At 44.2% G+C, this 21,720-nt stretch overlaps 1 protein-coding gene across 5 annotated transcripts in view; it reads left to right on the top strand.

Moving 5' to 3' along the window:
- LOC112451706 (growth factor receptor-bound protein 14-like) overlaps positions 1 to 21,720 on the top strand; it is a 246,693-nt gene that overhangs the window by 29,977 nt on the left and 194,996 nt on the right. For 3 of the 5 annotated variants that reach the window (XM_025011510.1, XM_025011512.1, XM_025011508.1), the window contains one exon: positions 17,860 to 18,158. In XM_025011510.1, coding sequence (XP_024867278.1) covers positions 17,870 to 18,158 — 289 coding nt within the window. In that variant the 5' untranslated portion in view covers positions 17,860 to 17,869. Of the gene's footprint in view, positions 1 to 5,504; positions 5,691 to 17,859; positions 18,159 to 19,255; positions 19,275 to 21,720 lie in introns of those variants that run through there. The other 2 variants (XM_025011509.1, XM_025011516.1) reach the window with 2 other exon arrangements.

The following is a 21,720-nucleotide window of genomic DNA, read 5'->3' as shown; positions in this document are numbered from 1 at the left end:
AGGCGAAGAGTCATGAATGAAAAATTTAACGGAATCGCACCGAAACTGGCACCGCTGTCTCTCCGTTTGCATTTTTTAAAGGCGCCATTCCCCCTTCTGACACGGACGATGAAACAAAAAGAGAACGACGCGGATTTTCACGTTTCGCGAGTTCGAATCCGCTATCTTTCTTCGTCCCGCTGGGAATCGGAAACGTCGCGGACTCCGCTTGCCGACGTCTTTCGGCGACAATCGACTCACTGAGCCGGTAAAAATTTTATATTCACACTTAAATAGCGCCTCAATCTTGGACGTATATACGTATATAGCGGGGCAGCGCTTATTTTGCTCGCTTCAGTTAAGTTCCTTTCCGCCGCGTGACTTCAAGGCTTTTCCAGAGATACGTTCCGGAGGATACGTAGATCCGCGTTCCACTAAGTGGAGGATTTTCGACGGTATGCAGGCAGGACAATGGCGCATGTACGAACTGACTAGCAGCCGTCCCGAAGCGCGACGAGCATCCCGAAGATGCATTGCGGGAAATGATGGTATGAGAAACGAAGGCATTACGCGCGTTGTTATTACGAATAAATTTCATATACGGAGAAATAACCGACCGTCTCGTGGATTGAGAATGAAAATTGTTGAATTTACCAACTTTGATCGCAGCAGGATTTATGCAACAATATAGGCGTATTATGCAACATATGAGTTTAAACTTTGAATTAAGCAATCGCGAAAGCAATGTCTGATAATAATAATAATAATAATAATCGGAGAAAGAGAATATTATTAATTATTTATTTACTGACTGAAAAAGTCCATTTATTAAAAGATTGTTTTCTTTAACATGATTTAAATAAAAATATCAATTTTATCGGTGCATGGAGCCACCACTGATTTGCTCTCATCGTTCAGAATCACTGAATCGCGATTGAACTGTTTCATTTATTGTTTGCCCGCGCTTTTGTTCTACGTGCAAAATTCCCTCGCGCTAAGCTGCGCAGCGGCGAAAGCGAATTCGCCGCCGGGGAAATAACCGGAACGCGCGGAAACCACGTAATGAATTTCAATTACGCTCCGTAATTTGCTTATGTGGAGCACAGTAATTTCGTCTATGCCCGAACGCGAGTTCTCCAAAGTCGCGACATTTGTACGCCGTTGCGCGTCGCCGTTTGTTCTACGTGACTACACGCGTAAATGCGCATTTACGCGCGGGGGGGGATGCGCTCGCGGACGTATAAACCAGCCGCGTAAACCGTTGTGCAGACGACGCAACGTCAATCGCCGAACCGAGTTAACCCCGATTAGCCCCCCTCGACAAAGCTCATCTCGAGTCGTACCAATAAAACTCTTTCCTCGACAAATCGTTCGTCGAAGTGCCTCAATTACGACGAGAAACAACTTTTTTTTTATGCGCGCGCGAAGCATTAAACCGTGACGTCAATAAAGTGGAATGGATGAATCATGTATGAGGCGAGGAAATAGATTCCTGGATGTTCCTTCCGCTTCGTGCGCGCGCGCGGCAACGCACGCGCGCATTAATATTCGCGTTGCACGAATTCTCAGAAGACTCGCAGAGCTATATACAGGGCCGTAGAAGCCGTAAAGGGATTGAAACCAGTATAATGTTCGATACCGCTGTCACGAATAAAATATAACGCGAAAGGAGCAAAGAGAAAAAGAAGATTCGACATGTAGATTAATTGTCATTATATACTTGCTAGTCCTCGCAAACTTTCAAGAAGCAACTATAAGAGACTATAATTTTGAAGAATGATCGAAGGAGTTCCCCGGCTAATCCTCCGCACCGTTAAACTGTCCGATGATAAATCGATCCTTGATCGCTACTACTTAAGGTCTCCGTGGAAATAATTTCGGCTCTTTCACGGCGCGTCGTGAGTTATCGATACGCCCGAGCGAATCCGGGTGATAACGCGCAAAAAGAGCCGAAGATTACCGCATACGAAGATTAAGCTTGCCGGCCGACAAAAACGTGAGTTTTCCATCAAACTCGCGAAAAGCGTAAAGTAAGTTACGAGCGGCGCGGCGGTGGAGGGATATCGAAAATACATTGCGAAGTATAAAGCCCGTGGCCCCGGCTATAGCCCCCGCGCGCGTTGGGGGCTTATGAATACTTTATAAGCATCGCTCTTATTCGCCATCGGCATAGCTCTCCGACGCCGGTTCTCTTGATCCCCGGCAACCGGGGTCCACGCGGGGCAATTTCGCTGCGCGAAACTACAGCGAACGGTTACGCCATGCATAATACCGCGGGCGACCTTGCGCGTTTCGCGCGACAAGTGGCGACGGGCGGCGGGATGCAAATCGCGACGAAACGCGACGAGACGTCTTCCGAGGCGTCGTCGTTGATGCGCGCGCGACGCGACGATGAGAACGAGGCGAGGAGAGAAATTGTTCGATCTCATCTCCGTTAGCATCAGTAGGACGACGACGGCGGGGCGGGAGGGAGGGTCGACGTTATTGAGGCTTTAAGCCGCCAGGTACTCCATTAGCGGCGACGCGCCAAGGAGTAGTTTGTCAAAGCGCGATGCATTTGCATAATTGCCGCGCGCGCCGAATAATTATGCGCGTATCCATTAGGTAATAAAGTCGAAGCTAAACTTACAAGCGACGACGATTCCCACCTGGGTGACAGACGCCAACCGCCACAAGTGCTGTTTTAATTTCTTTCTGTCTCTCTCTCTCTCTCTCTCGCTCTCGCGCACGTCTGCATAGTTTTGCACACGCGTATACCTATCAGCTAATCTGCTAATACAATACATCGCACGCGAGGCTAACCGTTAAATTCGTAATCCTATTTATGCGCGGCGTTAAGGCACTCACGCGCATATACTTTCGTCTCGTCGTAAATGTTGTAACGTAGGCGTGAGTCAATAACTTGCTGCGTACGGAGCCGCCGTTTGTCAAGACGCAGCTCATTTGCATACTAATCATGCTCTCGCGTCGCGGGGGTATACATCGCGAGAGTACTCGGCCACCAGAAGTCGGCGATAAATCTTCGACGATTATTCTCTGACTCCAGAATGCAACAGATTTCATATCTTGTATATTACGTACATGGACCCTTATTAATCTTTCTACAAATTGCGTTTGTGATTCCTCACGGATTTTCTAACATACATGTAGATGACAAATATTTTAATCGAGATCACGCGATTTGACACGTAATTTGTTAATTCCAACGTAATTTAAATAACAAATTCTTTAACATAAAAGTAATTTACTTCACCGTATTTCAAGCGACATAAAGTCAAGATACAGATCGATAGGATCCATAACAGATACGTGTGAATGCAATTTCTCTTTTACAAAAATCACTGTGTCATGTTTATTTATCGCTTTTTACCGAGCTTTTTATTCTACCTATAAAATATCTCCTATTTATTTTTTTTATTTATGCTTGCGAAAGTTTGCCCTATAAATTTCAGACGACTGGTGTATCTCGTAATTAGTATTCTGTCGTATAATAAAACATTAAAATGTGTCAATAAATGATGCATTGATATAATGAGTTTTATGTACATAAATGTGTATATGTATGTGTCTATGCGTGTGCTCTCTCGCATGCACAATAAATTTTGTACATATTCCATGGTTTCGCGAAAATATTGCTAATTAAATTTCGTGTGTACTTTAATCACTAGAATATAATGAACGCGCTGACACTTAGCACTTCCGACTTTAACCATACGAGCAATCCCACGATATATTATATTGACAAACAATCGATATCGTTTGTTCTTTTTTCAATATTTCCAGTTAGCAAATTGTGTTACTCCGCGCTTTCAATTTACAAACGATAGGCAATCGGCAAAGACTTCAAAGAGTAATATGAGATACACTTAAATAGTTGTAAAGTATAATCGTCAAAAAACTATTCTTATCGCTCGTAAATATCATGAAACAATTTGTAATTCTTATTCCCCGTCGCTCTGATTTTTATTTCGACCAAATAAAATCACGCGAGATATTTGTTTCCATAAATAACGGTCGTTTTAACACACGAATTGTTAATAGCGTAAGATAGTTAATTATTTCAACTAATCAATACTAATTGTAAGAATCGTAGACAATGATCGTGTTACACGTCTCTTAGTGTTGACGTGATCGCGTTTCGAAGGGTAATGCGACGACATGAGGAGTGGAGCGCGCTATTCAAGTATCGTGTAGTGGTTGAGAAACGCCGCATTTTACGGGCATTCAGTAATGCGTTACTGAATTATCGCATTTATCACCTCGTGCCTTCCTCGTTTTGTTTAATAAAAACCGACTGACATTTGTTTAATAAAAACTGACGTCAGTTAGCTCTTATTGAAAAGTCGATTTCTAAAGCGACCGACATCGGTTTTTACCGTATACGTTTGTTCTCGAGTTTAACAAACGCGATGACTGATTTCTCTCTCCGGTACTCCCGCGCCGCGCGAAAGCTCGGCGTGTCGAGCCCGCTTCGTCAGCGCCGACGTGTCGAGATGCAGTTTGTCAAAGTCCAATGTATTTGCATAATTCAACGAGCTGCCGGTATACACTTACGAGAGTGCACGTCGGATAACGCAGAGCTCAATTTATGATCATTTTTGCCGCGCCGAGAACGTCGATATCGGTCGAGGTGAAAGAAAAGGTAACTTTTCGACCTCACCTCGTCTCGACGAAGGAGTTCGTTACAAGGAGACCGCCATCGCGCGCCGCCACGGTGCGGCGGAAGTCGAAGATCGACCTCTTTCGAAAGAACCAGGTGAAAGGGGGAGGGGGGCGGAGAGCGGGATCGTGTTTCCGCGAGGCGCATGATGCGTTTGCATAATTTACCAGCTGATGGACGCAGCTGGAGCGTAAACTTTGTGCAACAATCTCGAAATTAAATTTTCAGCGACTTTTAAGCACAGGGCGGCACGTCGGCGTCCAGGGAGATTCGTTGCAATTTTAAACGTAACGGCGTTTAAGAAATTCGTGGAGTGTTTGCTCGGTAGCCCGTCGCAATAATGCATAAAGTGTCCCGATGATAAGGCTACTTGGCGCGCAAATATTTGATGGCGCAAAAATTGTACAAACATCTTGAAAGCCCTAAATAACGGGCGTAAATAAGTCCCTAAGTAGACTTTTGTTTTTAATACCAACAGCCATTGGGCGGGGAATGTATAAGTATATTACTTTCTGGGAGATATATGAGCTTACTCGGAGCAGTTTACGCGCCGGTAGCCCCTGCAAATACTTCAGCGGATTAAAGATCGTCAACATTAATCGTGATTGACAGTGGAACTTTCCGTCGCTGTTATTAATCGTGAGTTCGATTAAGTTTCGTCCGACTTGGCGAGAAACTCCAAGTGGATTAATACCTTAAGGCGTCTCGTAAGGTACGAAACAACAGGAGGCGAGGGTGAAGAATTTGCATGCTGACGCCGGCGGGCATTTAACTTCTCGGGATCCGCGCATTAGATAAACAGTAGCCTGTCCGCAACGTGCTAGTCCTGGGGCTGTCTTGACGCGTGGCTAATTGCGTTTTCCAGGTGCGGACCCCGGGACTTCGGAAAACCTACCGTTCTCTCTCTCTCCCTCTCTCTCTCTATATCCCTATCTCTTTCTCTCTCTCGCTCTTTCTTTCTCGAGAGGAGCTGGCGAGAAGCGGCGCAAGAACAACGGACGCTGCGCCTGAGAGACGATCCCGTGTGCAATGCCAAGTCATGCTACTTAGCGTGAGTAATACGAGCGTCATTTTCCGACGAACTTTGGTCGCGTAGCAACGCGAACGGGAACGCTGCGACGACGTTGTTCGTGGTATTAGGATTTTCTTAAGACCATCGCGTAGAGTCTGAAAGACGGGCGGAGTGGGCGGAGATGTCGAAGATATCGGAGATGCGTTAATGAAAGGAAGGGAAGGGAGGCAGGAAGGAAAGGAAGCGTTGTGTTAGAGAGCCGGTACTAAATTTCATTTGCATTCCGAAGATTAATACCAGTTGCACCTGCCGGCGGTGTGCGGTGCGCGCGGGTGCGCGCGCGGAACGATCGATTATTTCGGGCTCGTAAATTCCCAACCTTAAGCAGAACGCGCGCGTGAGGGAGGCAACGCAGTTAATTTTACGAATAGATTGCGCCAGTATACTCCGTAAATCCCGCACTTACTTCCCAGCATCTGCGTCAGATTACGCGCCGGAATATTAAAGCGTCTCCTCGCGCTGGGGTCTCCTCCGGTTCGCTAAGTCGACTTGACCGGTAAAAGCCCTGACGCGGAAATCGGGACAGGAAGGGTCGCGCGGGGCGGAGGAGCGTATAGCGCGCGGCACGTTAACGACGACGAGAAACGACGGCTCGAATTCTCGGCAGAGTTGGACGACGATGGCCCTTTCGCGTTTCGTAAACATCGTAAACTGCGAATCATTGGAAGTGACAGGCAGACGGCCTGACTGTTCACGAAGAACTCCGACGTCGCGACGTTGATAGCCCTTAACTTTGCGCATGCTAATGCGACATCCAGCGGGGAGGCGGAGAGAGAGCGGAGGGATGTTAAGAGAAGCCCCGGCCACCCTGACAACGCCGCAGCTACTTCCGTCGTTTCTCGCGGACGGAACAATGAGTATCCGGGGAAACAATGGCACGGGGAAGCCTGTACAACGGGCGAAATCGTACCTTGTGAAGGAAATTTTAGGCGGATGATGATATCATATCGTTCTGCTGCTGTTCCTTGGTCAAATCGACAGCGTCAGAGCAATCAGTTTTATCTTATAAAACGGCGAAATGCTGAAGTTATATATACATTATATTTTTGTTGGAATCGCGATTTTTACGGAATATTTCAAATTCATTATTTTCCGCAATTTATGAATATACATAACATGTCATTAATTAATTCTTAAATATCATAGTCCAATCTTGGACCTAAAATTCTGTCATAATACATATTTAATAGAAGTTTATCTGATGTAAATAGAATTAATTAATTATCTCTTAATTTGTTGATAACTTCAAATGTTTGTTTAGAGTCATGTTTGCAATTCACAAATTTATCAGTTAAATGGGTATTGTAAGAAATTTTTTTAATTGTGGCATCTATTGCAATCTTGAAGCTGCAACGAAACAGATCTAAACAGACGGATATTTCGTGCGTGTGGTCGAAACACCCATGATTGATAATTATACGTGGCCTGTTTATCATAAAATGCGTTATGCTGTACCGCTATCGTCGGGGACGTATCGTCCGTGTTCGTATTGTTTACGGTTGGCAGTGGTGGCGGCGGCGGGGGGCTGAATGCCGTGTACGGAAAAATAATGTTGACCATTTCCATAAAGTTCATCGCTGCGCCGTGCCGCCCGTCCGCCAGAGAAGACGATACCGCCTGCCATCACGGGACGCTATCTGAGTACGAACTCAAACTACGGGGAAAGAGAGAGGCGGGGAAAGCGGGCGGAGGAGAGTCTGAAATAACAGTCGAGTGTACTCGACGATGTAGCGTACGCGGAGCGTGGAGAAACGCGCGCGCTATCGTTTTTCCCACGTTACCTGCCAAAAGTTTATCTCGAGTTACGAAGAGAGAGAGACGTCGTCGAAGAAAACTCATTGAGAAAGAGCGGAATCAAATGTCCCTCCCGTGCACGCCCGCCCTAACTTTTCCCGCGCTTTAATCTCGTTCTCCCCTTTATTCTTCAGATCGTTTTAATTTTTCTCATTACGGACGCGATAGCATTCAAACGAATCGACTTGGGGATGATCGGGACTTGTTCGTCCGATAGTTTTGATTGCGCGACGGAGACCTCAATCGTGGTTGATGGCTTTTTTTGGTGAGAAATATTAAGAAATCGAAAGTAGTTAAAGAAATTAAGAAAGAAAAGTCGCATTACGGCTAATAAGAGAAATGCATTGCATGAATTAAATATATGTTTACTAAAATAATATTGTAATATATAATATTGGTTGTCTTATATATATCGAATTTTATTATTTATGTCTAATTCAGATCAAATTTTTTGAAGTTTAGCTTACGCATGAGTTATGTAAATTTTGCGGTATAAATTTGTACCAAATTGAGAAAAAAGTCATTTATAAGCCAAGATAGCGCTTAAACACGTTTGATAACAGAGAGACATTGTTATACCATTCCTCTCGCGAAACTAAATTCGAACCGCGAACAACGCTCGCCGGATGTTGCGAGCCGAAGCATAATTGGCTAAATAAGCGCGTAAGCCCGCGGCTTAACTTACACTCAAGAACTCGTTTCACATTTACGCGCTCCGCTTGCCGGGCCCAGCTCGCCCGAGGAGGATTGGGAATTTCAGAATTGCGGCGTACGCTGGTGTACAAGGTGTCCCGTACTTCCCTTTATCTACGAATCAATTTGGAGCTGATTTCCCTCTAACGATAATTTGATTGGGCGTTGCCTTCTGTAGCGAGATTTTCTTCAATTAAGTTTATAAAGACTTTCGTTCTAAATATTATAAAATCTTATCAAAGTAACGTTTTCCTATTTAACACTCGTCGAGGAACAAATTTATCTATCTTAACTTTTAAATACAAACTCGCGTGCAATTTCCCGGTTTTTGTCAATCGTCTTTTAATCAAACAATTACAAATCGGACGACTTTTTGTTTTATCGACGACAAGCCGATCGTAGATCAGCTCGTAGGGAATTTGTACGGCGAACGGAGTGCGGGACACCCTATCGATACCACACAGCTCGAGACTGCAGCCGTAGCGAGTGTCTCGTGCATTCGCGTGCATATATCTGAAATTGGCGAAATTGACGCGCCTGGCACTTGGGGGCAGTGTAAATATTATGCATATCGCGGTATAAGCAAGGGAAGGACCATCGGCAAGGGCAAGGGGAATGCGCACCGGATGGATATCGACCGCCCACCCTCGTTTCGACGACACGAGGGACCGAAGTTCTCTGTCGGCACTTAAGTGCGCTAATAACCGGAGTGCTCTCGCGTTCCATTTGGGAATGCCGCTATTCCGCTCGACGAATAGTATCTGTTCTTTCTTTTTCCCCTCCCTATTTTTCCAGTTTTCGTATAACTGGGTGGGTGAGAACGTGCGACGATAACGTCGCCGCAGTGTGTGAAACGATCACCCTGGAGCGACGTTTTTCAACCGACGCGGCGACGCCTCGACTTCCAACCGTCGATTCGCTATTCCGCGAAGCATTTCAATGAGTACTCGAGATACTTTAAGTACCGCGAGATTTTCGTTGAAAAACCAGATGTAAATGTACCTCGCGTTTTGACATTCAAAAGTAATCATTAAATAAAAAGAAAGAGAATTATAAGAAGTTATGATCAAAAGTCATTGTATCGCAGATTAGTTCTGGTTTACGTATACTGTTTGATTTGTATTGTTGCTCGCGTTATTTTCTTTCGATAGAATACATAAATTATGCGATATATCGAACGTGCCGTTCGAAGCAACTTATTCTTCGGACGCGTGTAACACACGCTCGCGAGCAAAATTAGTTAGCGAGTTTCATATACGTGTGGAATATGACTATGATATTACCTGACCCGGGAACCCACCTGATCTCTCGTCGAAAACTCTATCTCTCCAACTCCGAGGAAAGCACGTACTCGAAATGCACAGGTAACGACGCGATTTCTGCTCGGAAATGTCTGGTCTCGTCCTTCGCTTCCGCGGATTGGCGACAGATATTGCTATAAACGCCTTTATCCTTAATTACCGCGCGACATAACAGTGAGACAAGCGTACGGCGCGATGAACGCACGTGGAGCAAACGGCTTTTGGCAAGTCGCAAAATTGGATGCGCTCGATGGAACGTGCGATTGCGAAGGAGCGTCTGACCGAGGCATGTGTCTGCGTTATCATCTTATGATTACAAGTGCACGTTCCTTTTACGAGTCGTTTCACTCGTCGTTTTCAGTAAATTCGAATTATTTTCCAAGAAGTAATGTCGACACTAACGAAAATCTCAACTTTTAAATCGCGAAAGTATAAACGGTACAAAGCTATTTATTAAATAATTGTATAACGAAAACGGAAATGATATACCGCGTCGGTAAATTAGAAAAAAAGAGCAGCAATCGATTCCATTACTTGTGCAATTTCTCGAATAGCTACTCATTATCCATTGTGCTTATTAACGGTTCGGCATTAGGCGGGATCGTAATACGAGCACAGGATCGTCTTGGGTAAATCGACTTGGCATTAACTATGAGCGCGTCATAACTATAGCTCGAGGAAATGAAATTCGCTCGTTAATAAGTGTCGTACGTGGTAATTAAAGTCACGCCGGCGCAGCGACGTGACACGAATATATTACGAACACGCGAGAGGGTAGTCTAGACTCTAGACACCCTACTAGTATCATAAACGTATTATAAAATTGGACGTACATAGCTCGCTATACAAATTAATTGAACGGTCATAATTGTCTGTCGTGCCCGGACTGTCACGAACATCATCTCGCCGGTGGTAATAACTCGCTCCGGATTACATCACGCGCTCGCGTAAAAATCAGGACAACGAGCAATTCGAATCCGGTTTCCTCGCGTGGTCACGAGAGGTTGCGCGGCGTTATCTCGCTGAAAGAAATTTATTTCCTGAACTCAACGCTCTACAATTCGATATTCATGAAAACGAAGCGAGAAGGCACTTCAAGAACTATTCGATTTTCATGCTGGGTATGACATTCTGAATGCAATTTTAATGCATGTTAATCGTGAGAATTCATTTCACCGATGTTATTAAGAATTTCGAACTGAGGAGAAGAGAAGCTAGAAATTTAATCAAAACTACTGAATTTTGATGCCGAGAGATACGAACTTTACACACCTGCGATGTTACTTTCGAGGCTCTTCATTTTTTTTTCGCTTCATCGAGTCGAGAGTTGATAACGTTTACAGGCTACAATATATTTACAGGCCACAAAAACCGTACTTGCGTCGAAAACGACCGTCGGCGCGCTGTCCCTTTATTTCCGCCGCGGCATGGCATTGAGAACATCTACGAGCTGTCCGAAACGCGAGATAAATCCGCTGCGAGAATGAATGCCATCAATATTGGACGGGTTATAGCCACGTTACTTTATCGTTGTTCAAGATATGACACGGTTACGCTATTTGGCACACGGTATGCTATTTGGCTGGATTCCTAAATGTTATCAGCATATACTATGCGCATAGACTTTAACCGAGACACGTATAGAAACACCTAGTCCGATGCGCATGATTACAGTCGGTGCAACAGACTGCAGAAAACGCGAGATAAAAAGAAATCTAGTTCAAAAAAGTCAAAATAGAATGAGAAACGCGTACAATAATATAATAAAATAACAATGTGTAATAAAAAAGTGCTCATTTTTAAAAGAAAATAATAAATACTAAGAAAACTAACTATTCAAATACTAATAAAATAAAATAAATATAATTTTAGAAGGATTATAAATAAGAAAAAAAAATTAATATTCTAATTTTATTTCATCTCGCGTTCAATAGGTGCCAGAGATTCCGACATTGCGTCGCGATTACGACCGCGGTAATGTTTTCAGGGAGGGGGACTGGTATCAGTGCCAAGGTCAGAATTCCTTTGCTAACGCGATGACGGGTGCGCGCGCGCGTGCAACATTGGGCTACGTTAGGCACAAACCCCTGGGACTTTTATTAGTCGGATGCCTTTCTGCGAAACACACACACGGAGATTTTCCGTGTCAGACTCGTCGGCGCCAGTAAATTGTGTCGGGTCTCCCGCGCCCGCTTTTCGCCGAAACCCAGCTGACCTGACCTGCGGTTAATATACGGGCCGCGTGAGGAAACGGGCTCGAGTGATTCACGATGCGATACGGCCGATGAAACGCGCGATTATTTCAACTGCGAGAGAACTGAGACGAATTAATGTCCCGAGGAAGACGCGCGATATATCCGCGCCGCGCGAATCTCGCGGGGATCGCCCCGTATGGAATCGCATGTCGGCAGAACGTGGCGTTCTTTGAGGGGGATGACGGCGACCCTCATAGACGTAAGAGGAAGACGCAGAGGGTTGTTATCGAGCGTGACGGCATGTGGACGTTTTCGCGAGACGACGCGCTATCCGATTTCGCAGCCGTTCGGATTGGCAGCTTCGGCACCGATATTGTGTACCCGGGGAAATTGACTGCGGGATCGCGATGGGGGGGGGGGGGTTGAAAAAGAGACTGTTTGCTGGGGAGACATCTCTCACCGAGAGAGGACGACGCGATCGATCGACCACGTGTTACGTTGCAATTACTCGTGCGATAGGAGTGATATATCGCCAGAAGCGGCCGAGTGAGGTTCGCACCTGCAATTAACTAAATAACACGGTTTCATTACGCGAAACGATTCATAGATCCATTTAGCAATTAAAAATTATTTCCCAGCCAGATCGCTCGACGTGCTGCGCTTGTGCCGGCGCGCGCTCGGGAATTACTATACGAAAGCTTCGAAAAGCGAAAACGCCTCGTGGAGAGAGAAACTGGAGGGTACGTGAGTGAGTTAGGGGAGGCAAACATTCGATACGTTTTCCGCGCAATCACGAGGATCCGGTGTTTGCGCGTATGACCATTTGTCACCTTACCTTGAACGGCCTTTTTACGCGCGCGTTTCAGCAGGGATTTCCGCAATAATATGAAGAAGAGTCGGGACCGACGCGCGCGCGCGCCGCGCGAATAAAGGATTCCGGACTCTGGGTAAAAGATAGCGATTTAAAAAAGAGGTGAAAAAAAAGGGAGAAAAAGTGCGGCGAGGTGAATTTCCCCGAGGCTACGACCGCTTGAGCGTTACCGGATAAAATTGGCTTCGTAAAGTCGATCGCCGCGGAATGTTCATACCGTTGTGCGTTCGTATTGCCGGCGAGTTTCCACTGCCGAATTTATAATCCCGCGTGCCAGGAGCTTTCAAACGTGACGGCCGACAGTATAGCGGCAATATGTGCGGAAAAAAGAGTACAGCGAGCAGCGAGCCCTTTGTGAGGGGTTACCTCGCGCGCGATAAAGCGTTCTTTTATATCGGCGCGATTTCCGTCCTTACTATTGTACGCTCGCGAATAATTTCGTCGTCGCCGATTATACGGTCGACTGGAATTCCGGGAACGGTATAATCAATATAATTACGACGAATCCGGATTTCAATCCTGCGAAACGGTGAACGACCGCTCGCTGATATAATCTATATAATCGCGTATAATCTACGTTTATCCTGATATAGTCAGGAAAATCATAGTAGGGAGAAAAAATATATATCGCATGCGCACGTATGCAGAATTAGATTTGCTCGACTTGGCGTTTTAAAACTTTCGCTGACTTCGCAAATTTATTATAGATTTTTTCAAGATAAGTATTAAATAATTCTTTAGGATATACGCTCTCACCTTCATCTTTTATTTTTTTTTTTTTTAATTATTATTGATTGTAATTTTTAGAACATGGAATTAAAATTTAGGAATTGTTAGAAGGAATATCATATATTTTTTATTTTATATAATTCCAATTTTTTTTAAATATTCTTTTTATATCGAAATATGTGATACGATCGATTATTAATCACTATACAGTTATAAACTGAAACAATACATTATTTACAACCACTGGTCATTCATTATTGATCTCATTAGTTTTACATTGGTTTCATATTACAGCGAAAAAACTATGCACGAGACATGTTTTGAACATTTAAGACGTTCTTTAAAAATTTTCGTTGAGATATTCGATGGTTCGATGTTATTTTCGACGCGTACACATGTCGCGCGCGTCACATTAGTCACCGCGGGGGACGTTATATTTTTAATCTTGAAGAAAAGATTCGCTCGCAAAGGAGAATAAGATCGATAATCGACGGATTGTAAGCGCATTTATCATCGCGTAGAAAAATAAGCGACGGCAGGCCAAGCCTATAAACGTGGTTTTGCATTAAGAATCGAAAGGAATCGATCACACGTCGGCACCCGCGGACAAAAATATCGAATCGACAGAGCGAGATATTACACTTCACCTTCACGTTTTAACGTCATCCTATTTTTCTTATTACCTTCAGAAAATCGATCCTGATTACACTTATTATGCTGACAATTAAGGCACAATTAAATTGCGATCGAAAGTTTCTGATTGAATTTTTCCCAGAGAAAATATTGTTTCAATTTTCAACAGAAAATATCTCTGCTGCCGCACCCATTATCGAACACTCGATGGATATCATCGAAAACAAACTCCGAATCGAAAGCAAAATATTGTCGTAATGCTTTACCGCGCGCAGCAGCAGCAGCAGCAGCAGCTCGTACACGAGAGATACGCGAGCGTAATTTACCATCTCTTCCGCTAGTAAATGTCGGTAAACGATGCGCGGTATCTCTGGGGCTCATCCGTTTTGCGTAACCCCCAGTTTCCGAGCCGGCGTTGCCGTAAAGTCGAGAGAGCTCTCTGTCTCCTCTCTCTTTCCCCATCTTTCTCTCTCTGTCTCTCTCTCTCTCTCTTTCTCTCTCTCTCTTTCTCTCCTTTTGTCTTTCTGCCCGGTCATTTCGAAGAAACTTCCGGTCAGTTCTAACTTCGGACTAGTTCTATTTGTATTACGAGCGCTACACGAAAACTCGAACAGGTTGCATAAAAGCCTTTTATCTTTCCTCCATTTGTTCTAAGTATTTTCGAAATATCCAAGTATTATCAAGAAAACTGTTTATATAATCGAGAAACATTACAAACAAGCGATTAACATTATAAATGCTGTATAATTTAAATACGAAAAATATAATCGCGTGAAAATTATGAAAGCCATCGCTATTTTCAATTTACACCTCAAAACAAGGCGTGCGTGAAATCTTCGAAAATTCTTAACTTGTTTCGATAAAAAGTTCAGATCTCATTTTACGAGAAAGTAGTGATTTGACGAGATTATAGAGAAACGTGTACTCTGATCGTGTTCTATATCACGACGCTTCGCACGCGCGAGCTCAGTTCGCAAATTCCGATCTATCGGATTTTCGTTTATGATTCGCCGTAAACGCGAGCTATTATGCCATGGGAAATTTTTCCGCACAAAACTCCCCCCTGATATCGCGTCGGTGCGCACGGATAATGCCATCGTGTTTTTGTCGTTGAAATAAAAGGCGGGAAAAGGCCGGAGGTGTATACGTCCCTCAACGTCGAGCATCAAGCGAGCTCGCGTCACCGTTCGTAAACGCCGCAGCATGGAAGGGACATTAGGAGCGAAAATGCAGGGAGAGAGAGAAGGAATTTTTCGACGACGCTCTTACGGAAATTAAAGTTTTGACAGGCGGTACGATAACAGTGAAATAAACTCGCCTCGCTAATTCAATAACAACTAATTGACGTATTGCGTTTCCAGGCGATTCGATGTAATGAAGCGCATAACACGATAAATGCATTATAGTTATCTCAAGTTTCGAATAAAACACGAAGGCGCGAGATCGCGCGAGGTATATAATTATATAGAGAGGACACACGGATTATATATCCCGCTAATGCCGTGTAATCGCTTTTATTCATCGCGAAATACGTGACACCTGTTCCGGGGAAACAGCGGTGATATCCATATCGATTTCGTGGGTATCAACTTTTTCCCTTGCGTTTTCCTTGCGCACCAACTTATTCGGAACTTTGCTTCTCGAACGAGATATCGGTTTTTGGGGTTGGTGCTAGGATAAACCGGAGGTACTATTCTTGTAACTGGGCAATCTCGGGGAAACTTCTGGCCGGTATGAAACTCGTTCCTCCGCTTGTATTACGACCACTTGTCCTTTCTGACATCTCGTCCTCGGCCTTGATGGTCCATGCGACCGGATGACGGAGTTCGTTAGATACTATCGTAGGCAATATCGTTGCTTCTTGATGCGCGAAAAAGCGATATTGTACTTGCCAAATGTCGCATGCACGTAAACTGATCCCCCCCGAGTTTCGAAAGCTTCGTCCGTGCGGACAGTGAATAGCCAAATCGATCGAACAAACAGGTCAAATTTTTGAAAAAAAAAAACTTGGATATTTTTTAAAACTCTCTCTCTTTCTTTCGGAATTATATTTAGTATGCTAATCGTCATCTGTTGCACACTAGAATGAATTATGATCGATTATATCAAAGAATGCTCTGCAGGATGAATATTTCTAAATATTACCGATTAAAAAAATTGTCAAGTCTCGCGTTTACTCGAAATCGCATTGTGAGCAAGACGTACGCACGGCCACTCGTGAAATCGTCCCATTATCGCTATCACCTCATTATCGATATCGGATTCGTTTAATCGCAACGGAGTCGATCGATGTGGGCGGCACGTGTTCTCGCTACGCTCTATCGCAACGGAGGTATAGCTTTCCGCAAGCTGCGCGGCGATAATAGCCATAAAATCAGGTATGCGCGCGCCGGTGAATATTTACGAGTTTTGGCACAGCTGATCGCATACCGAGCTCACGTATCGCAACATGTTCCGCCACAGTGAAACAATCCGCGCGACGCAGGTATGAGAATTTTAATTAATTCGCACTTAATACCGTATGTCAAATAATTCTCTCGACGCGTACAGATATTTTCGTTATTGTTTTCTTTTGTGAAAAATTATCTCGATCATGTATGTAAGCGATCGTTCGTTATAGTGTAACTGACTTTACGCGTCACTATTGAATTTCTATATTCGAAGGGGTACAAAGGTCAATTTCACCTTCGCGCTCATCTCCCGAATTAATGATAAGATCGATGCTCTTAAGCCGAATGGCGAGGTAAGAACCAATAAGAGGACAAGGAGACTAAGAACCGAATTGTCGTGACCGCGTGCGAGGGAGGACTTAGTTAGGTGAAGAGAAGAGCGCGGCGGGCCAGGGTGCATCGCGCAGGAGCTAACAAATTGCGTTCCCGCGTTAAAGGAGCGAGAGAGGGACCCTTGTCGGAATTATTGAGCCCGGCTCGCCGGATCGATACCTCTTTCCCGACTCGTCGTCGCGCGAATGACGAAAGGCATACTCCGCGCTGGCCTTTGTCAAGGAAGCCCGTCTCGCCAGGAGTCCCTCTTCCTTCGGGATGCGCCCGGCGCGCGCCCGGGCGTTCTCGAACCACAAACGGGCGGACGTCCTTGTCCGCGGTGGCACGTGCAGCTGCCGTTCTTCGCGCGCGGTTCGCCTCTGATAAAACAGAGCTCGGTGCCGCGAGACGTGAACCGCCGTGCCGTACGGTACCGTGAAACGATAACTGCGAGCGTCGATTGATTACGCGCCGATAGTAAAACACCGTCGCTGCGGCCACAGCCACCACCGTACGTGGGGGTCGGAGGGCATCGTCGAGAGATATCTATCTTCGCGGCGCGATTTCGCCGCGTATAATATCAATGCAGATGATAACGAATTTTTTCGCGCGCGTCGCGATAATCCGCTTTGTACGTGCCGCAATCTGGGTTATCGCGAATTAAATGCGGGATGATGACGCGTCCCCGGGGTATCCGGAGCCGTTCCCCCTGTCGTCATCTCATACTTCGCAGAATTCCGTTAACTTTGAAAGTACTATCTCTTTGACGTACATATGTTATCTCCTACCCGAGTTTCATCTCGAAATGAGCTTTTTCGGTAACCATGCAACTGATGCAACGACCAAGATCGATCTTTGTGGCAATAAATCGCGCGGGGAAATAGCCGAAGAACAGTCCCCCTCCGGTGGATCCTCCCGGCGCTTCCACACGGTTTTGCGTAGTAAAGTGATAAGTTCGCGATTATGTATTATTACTTTGTGCAACGGCTCGATATATCGTGACAACCCGCTTAATTTGTTAACATTATCGGCCTGTCGCGTACTTGCATTCTTGACACGAGACAAATGAAATACGTCGATTAGCATGGCGACTGCCGAACGTGTGATTATCGTTATCGTAGGTCTGTTTTTGTAATAGTCGCAACCCATCTTCGACCGGTCTCATTGCAGTGCCGTCGGTATGGCAGCAGACTCCGCTGATACCTCCCTGCTAACAAGCGCCATAGAAGAAGATCCGACGGAGAGCCCGAATGCGAACCCTTTGGGACAATCCGAGATCCTGCGCCTCCACCGCCATCACCATCACCACCACCACCACCACCACCATCACCACCACTCCCGCGGCAAGGATGTGCCAAGAAAGCGACGGAGAGATCAAAACGGCGCGCTGTTGCGCGACTTCGACGAGGTGATCGATTACGTCGATTACGCCAGACTGATTCGGAGCTGGCTATCAAGGATAACATGCAGTAAGTCTGACACGCGCGTTTTTCTTTCAAGCAGACCTTCATACCTGTGCTCTTAATGACTATTAATCGACATCGAAAACGATAACGGCAACGACGATAATGATAATGAGGGAAAGAGAAAAAAATTTTACGCGAAATAAATTTTAATTCCAGCGCGGTACTAAGGGAATATATTCGGCAATATATCTGATTCTGAAATCTCAGCTTTGAACGATTATAATCGCGATAACTTGAAGAAGAGACGGGGGCTTATGCGATTCTCCAACGCGGAATCGATTTCCATGCATCGGATTGCTTTAAGCTCGTATTTCGCGACGCGCTTATCGCGCCGAGGAACAAAACCGGTCGGGTTTCGATAACGGAGATTACGTTGAGACAATTTTATAAATAAATCGCTTTTTCGATAATATTACGACACGGTCGATATCAAGATGTTACGCTTAATTATCGTCGGTACTCGATACGCTGACGCTGAGTCGAGACATACCGAGAATTATCGCAGCTTTAACGAGCAAGTCTGATAAGCTCTTACTTTTGACGTTGTTACAACAATGGTTAAAACGATAAGCTCCTGTTTTATATCTCTGACTTTATATATAGACTTTGCTTACAAACAACGGAAAGTGTCGGATTCTCACCCAAGTTCACGACGGATGTTCCTCCGAATGCATCTGTAATTAATGTTTACTAATCAATGTCTCTTACATGTCGAGCATTGTTGCGATCAAGGTTTGTTTTACCGTAACCCATTTTCTCTTGATCATCTCATTTATATGTTTGCAGTGTAGCTTTGGATATGAGTATATTGTCGATCCGAGGTAAGATGTACTTTTTATGCGAGTCCCTCTCTCCCCCTATTCCATTTCGTATTTGCGCTCATATTATCTACACGTTAAACTTTTAACTTTAAACTTCCGTATCATATCGATACGATAATACCCGTTTTCCAATGATAGCGAACTATATCATATATTTGTCGCTTTGGCACTAATAACAGACTTCTTCGAAAGAGGTGTAAACTTTGCCGCCGTTTGTGGGAACGTGAATAGCGTAAGGACGATCAAATAGTTCCCGTGAACGGTGACATTTTATCCTTACTTAAATCAGCAAGGAACGGTAAGTCACGCTTACCGGCACGTATGCTTGAATTTGTAATCGCTGTTGTTCGTGTTACGAAGTTCTGGTTATGTAGGTTCGCTAAATTGCAATGTATGCACGAGCAGATTATTTTGATTTATACGATACGTCCTGCACGATGTCGTAGCGATAAGAATGGGCTTTATATATATATATATCAATATCTATCATCTCTAAAAAGACAAATCTGTTTTTGATATTTGTATATATTATGCTATCTATGTTATATTAATATATTATTATATTTTGAAGCTTATTCAAGAGTAAATTTTTGAATTTTCTAAAATTGTATATATTTTTTCTTATATTTCTCTTATCGATCTTTATCTGTGATAATCTTTCTTAATCTAATTTTTATATCTAAAAAAATATTGTATATATTTTAAACAAAAATAAATGCTTTATAAAGGAAGGTTTGTATCAACTTGAATTATATGCTAAATATTAATATTTTTTATATCATATATATTTATATGTATATATTTATATAATTATACTTTTTTGTACAATATTTTCAGTATTTAGTATCATAATTTTTATATTTTTTACACGTACTTGCATGTCGAGATGTAAGCATGTGTTTTCGCATTCCGAGGACAAAATTATTGGTTTTAGATTCTAATATGCTGTATTTGAAAATGTGCAATAAGTATAGAGTAATAAGATGGTACGGAACTAGAAATCCGATTGATAAGATAAGAATAAAACATCAATGAATACAAAGTATAACAAACGCGCTAAATAGACATTAGGCATCTTTAACATTTTACTAGCTCACAGATAATTACGTATATCATTGAAATGTTTATATCAATCTAACAGAAAATAGAATTCTAAAAAAGTTAGCATTTTGCTATCGATCTTATCTCTATCGTTATTCGTGTCGTATCAAAAGTTTTCACTATCATCTGTAATCATTACCGTGCGTTGATTAGCTTACTATAATTAAATTTAATCGCGTCGATCTCGCAAATGACTCGATTAATCGTATATTGATTAATTCAACTTGTTTGAGTAATTCTAAGTATTTACGTCTATTGCAGTTTGCACGTATGTATGTAACGAGACATGCGTAGCTTTCCGGAGAAAGCGGATCTCAGTGAAAGATCGTTTGTTTAATATACGCGACGCATCATTAAATGCCTCGAGGGATTTAGCGAGCGAAGAGGAATGACAGAAAAGAAAAAAATTCAAATGGATCGCGGTCGCGCGGGAACACGTCGGTAGAGCGAGGTAAACGTACTTGAGTTTGTTTACTGCGCAGTTTGCGCGCGGACGCGACAGGAAAGACGAAGAAGCGGACGAGAGTGAACGACCGTGCCGAAAAGCTGACTCCCTCCTTGCGCGATGCGCGCCTTTTACACTTAATGCCTAGCAAACCGTTCGAATCTAGGCGCTGTGCGGCGTATTTTGGCGTTCGAATAATTTTCGTGTTTGAGTTAAATCTCCCATGCGGAATATCCAAGACTTGATTGTGAAGCTATGACACGTAGCTGACACGCGCAGATCTCCGTGTTGACCGACTACTCTTCGTATTAGCACTTCGCGACGTGCTAATTGACAAAGATTTGCAATGAATCGGTAGAATTCGATATGAAACTCCAGGCCGTGCGTCATTGCGAATCTACTGGCGTGATCTATCCCTAAACACAGATAGGATCGAGGTCGCATTGCGTGACGATGCGTGTATATGCGCGGTACTGTTTCACGAGGGACCACCTCGCCGACGAACGCGAACAAATAAACCGAGCAGGCGGAAGAAGCGGAGGAAAAGGAGAAACGAGCGATACGGTCGCCGCGCGGCCACCCACATGCGGTTGCCCGAGACATAAATTGCGAGTCAATTATGCACCGAGTGCATCCGTAACGACGGGGTGCGTGTGAGGACATCTTTTAATTCAGCGCCTCTATCTTCTCTGATGAAGAAAACTCATTCTTAGCGGAAGATTTAAAAATTCTTTAAAAAGTTCCCTTTAAAAAGATACGCGCGTTGAGATTAACCGTCAATTTAAGACTGTAATTCAAACGCGCGCTTTTGCGTACCACGTTTATATTTATCATAGATAAGAATGGTTCCACGTAATCGTTTCACGAGTTAAATTATCGCTAATATTTTTCTTTCATAGACGCACGCACACATATAATTGCGACATATAGTGTTTGTCATTATCTTTGCCGGCGTGATTACAACTTTCCATGTCCTCATGTTACATTTCAAGGCCGCGAGAACCACCGTACCGTCACGTAAGCGATGACAAAGGAATGGTGAACGAAAAATCGCGAAGTATGCTGTCGAAGGTGCCGCCGCGCCGCGCCGCATCGTTTTGCGGAGGCAATTTCGTCCGGGCTAATCGCCGCCGTACCGATTACGTCCGCGTTTCGCTTTCGCCATTATACAAGGTGTTGAAAAACTGTCAGTTCGAAC

This window comes from Temnothorax curvispinosus, unplaced genomic scaffold, assembly GCF_003070985.1.
Source record: "Temnothorax curvispinosus isolate PA1 unplaced genomic scaffold, ASM307098v1 QBEX01002454.1, whole genome shotgun sequence".
NCBI classification, from domain to species: Eukaryota; Metazoa; Arthropoda; class Insecta; order Hymenoptera; family Formicidae; genus Temnothorax; species Temnothorax curvispinosus.
This window is presented reverse-complemented; position numbering and strand designations above follow the sequence as displayed.